Raw genomic sequence first — 2,357 nt, forward strand, 5'->3', positions numbered from 1 at the left:
TCCATGAGCTCGGTGGAGACTAGATCCTAGCATAGACAAATCTAGACACTCGTAGGCCCTATGAATGTGTAGCCACATAGTGCGTGTTTATCAGCCTAATCTTATAGCTACAAATTTATTGGAGAAAACAAGCACAAATTAGCTCTTGTTTCTATATGGTAAACGGTAAAGATAGGCATTGATGGAGCAGAATATAACCAGAGATTACATACACACCTAGCGAGAGCGGCTATAGATTGAAGATTACTTGTATCACCCGAGGGAAAGAAAGATGCATCTTTCCAAGAGATATAACGTAAGGTAGCATAGTGGGTTGTAGATTGAAGATTAGGCATAGATTCCGCGAGAGAGAGAGAGAGAGAGAGAGAGAGAGAGAGAGAGAGAGCGAGCGATGCAGCTATCCAAGAGAAAGATAGATGCAACTGATGGGATGAGTGAAGGAAGAGAGACCTGGACATGAGATTCATTAACGTATACACAGTATCAAGGATTGACAACTATTGATTGCTCTTCTTTGCCATTCCGTGACTCTCCATGGGCTTATTCCGAAGGTTCTATGACAACTTAGAAGTGCATGCGGGGGGAGAGAGAGAGAGAGAGAGAGAGAGAGAGCGGGGGGGAGGCGGGTGGGGCAAGAAGACCTCAGCAATGGAAGGTGGTTATGATAATCATGATGATGATACCTATGTTGCCTATCATATGAAACCAGTTTGCTTGAGGACCGCATGGCGGACGCGGCTGAGGTCCCGGCCTTTCAGCGTACGGCCCACACCCTCGAACACAGAAGAGGAGGTCTTGCTGCTGCCACCGCCACCACCGCTGCCGCCGCGTCTTGCTAGAAGCTCATGTGGGGGAAGTCTTTGATCTTCTTCTTCTTCTTCTCCTCCTCCTCCTCCCCCTGTATCTCCTATCACCATCTCAATGTAACAATTATATGAGGGCGGCGGCACGCTTACGGGGGCTGACCGTGCATGCTGCAAGCGTGGTTGCTGCCATGTGCACACTGCAGGATATTCTTCATCTTCAGCCCAGTATGCGGGATAGTCTGCACCTTCACCCCGTGGAGAGCATGGTGGGGGCGGTGGAGGCACGATTTCTATGCCATGCCCTGCAGAATTGACTGCAGACACCCAGCTGCAGCTGCCTTTGATGTTGCAGCCGCCGCCGCCAGTGGTGCTATGCACAAGCAGCACCTCTGATTCAGAGGAGGAGGTGGCAGCAACGCCACAAAGGGATGCCCACAAGCCTGCTGCTGCAGCAGCATCATGGAACCGGCGAACTTTGATGTCGGCGGGTGGTGCAGCGCGCTCTGCTACCGCATCTGCATCGCTACTGCAGAACAGGACATCCTCTTCACTGAAATCTTCTTCTTTTTCTTGGGTCTGTTGAACCGGCGCAGGCTGTGCCTGGCGCAGGCGGGGGTGGCAATGGCGGCGCCCAGCATGAGAGGTGGGCTGCAGGGGATTCCAATCTGCAGATTCTGTGGGGTGGCAAAGGTATGGAGTCTTGTGCTGAGAAAACAGGATGCTCAGTCCTCCTCTCCTGTTCATGGGCATGGGGACCCTCCCTCTCTCCTCCTCTCTCTATCTCTCACTACACGAAACCAATAACATCAGAGGACTTCCCCACCTAGGGTGACAATCTTGCATACCTAAATAGCCCCTCCCCTCTCTCTCTCTCCCCCCTCTCCCTCTCCCTCTCAGACTCTCTCTCTCCCTATCCCTGTCACTGGTCAGTCTCTCTCTCCCTCTCCCTGTCAGTCTCTCTCTCTTTCGTGGGTCGACTTTTGTGGCCAAAGCCAGATTCTGAGTCTAACATTAGTAAATGATTAACCAAACGTTTTATGATTAAATACATAAAATTCTCCAAAGACAATCAATTCCACTGTCCACACTCTGCTTTACATCTGGGCATGCTCCCTGTTTAGAAGTGCGGCTGCGAGAAATGGAAACGTGCCCCCCGGGGCCCCCTCTCTCTCTCTCTCTCTCTCTGTCTCTGCGTGTGTCTGTCTCTGGCACCCGGAATCGCACAACAAGTTCAGAGTTCTATTAATTACAGGCCAAAAGTAGCCCTCAGCATGACGTAGCTGTACGACCTCTCCCTTCCTCCTCTCGCGAGGCAGCCGATTGTGGCACCCAATAGGCACTAGTATAGGCTTTCTATGCCACATCAATTCAGCACCGTTATTTCAATACTATGTCACTGGCCTGTTGACTCGATCACGTCCTAAAAACCTTTTAGAAGGCATGCCTTTGATTGATTGATTGACAATGTTAGAGAACTATAGATTACCTTACAGCCTTCAATCTTTCTCAATGGGCCTAAGAGAGTGAGCCTTCAATCTTTCTCAATGGGCC

General features: G+C 50.6%; 1 protein-coding gene across 1 annotated transcript; it reads right to left on the reverse strand.

Annotated features, from left to right (window-relative positions):
* Positions 1 to 300: 300 nt before the first annotated feature.
* Positions 301 to 1,647, reverse strand: LOC148014021 (uncharacterized). The gene has a single exon (XM_087667088.1). It carries the CDS (start codon positions 1,554 to 1,556, stop codon positions 696 to 698), a length of 861 nt encoding a protein of 286 aa, XP_087523214.1. The 5' UTR covers positions 1,557 to 1,647; the 3' UTR covers positions 301 to 695.
* Positions 1,648 to 2,357: the final 710 nt, after the last annotated feature.

Source organism: Lygodium microphyllum, chromosome 25, assembly GCF_053477565.2.
Source record: "Lygodium microphyllum isolate KBCC chromosome 25, Lygodium_microphyllum_v1.1.10, whole genome shotgun sequence".
Lineage (NCBI taxonomy): Eukaryota > Viridiplantae > Streptophyta > Polypodiopsida > Schizaeales > Lygodiaceae > Lygodium > Lygodium microphyllum.

What these genes read in the sequence shown, in the direction of transcription:
- LOC148014021 (XM_087667088.1), bottom strand. Translation starts at nt 1,556, where the DNA reads ATGCCCATGAACAGGAGAGGAGGACTGAGCATCCTGTTTTCTCAGCAC.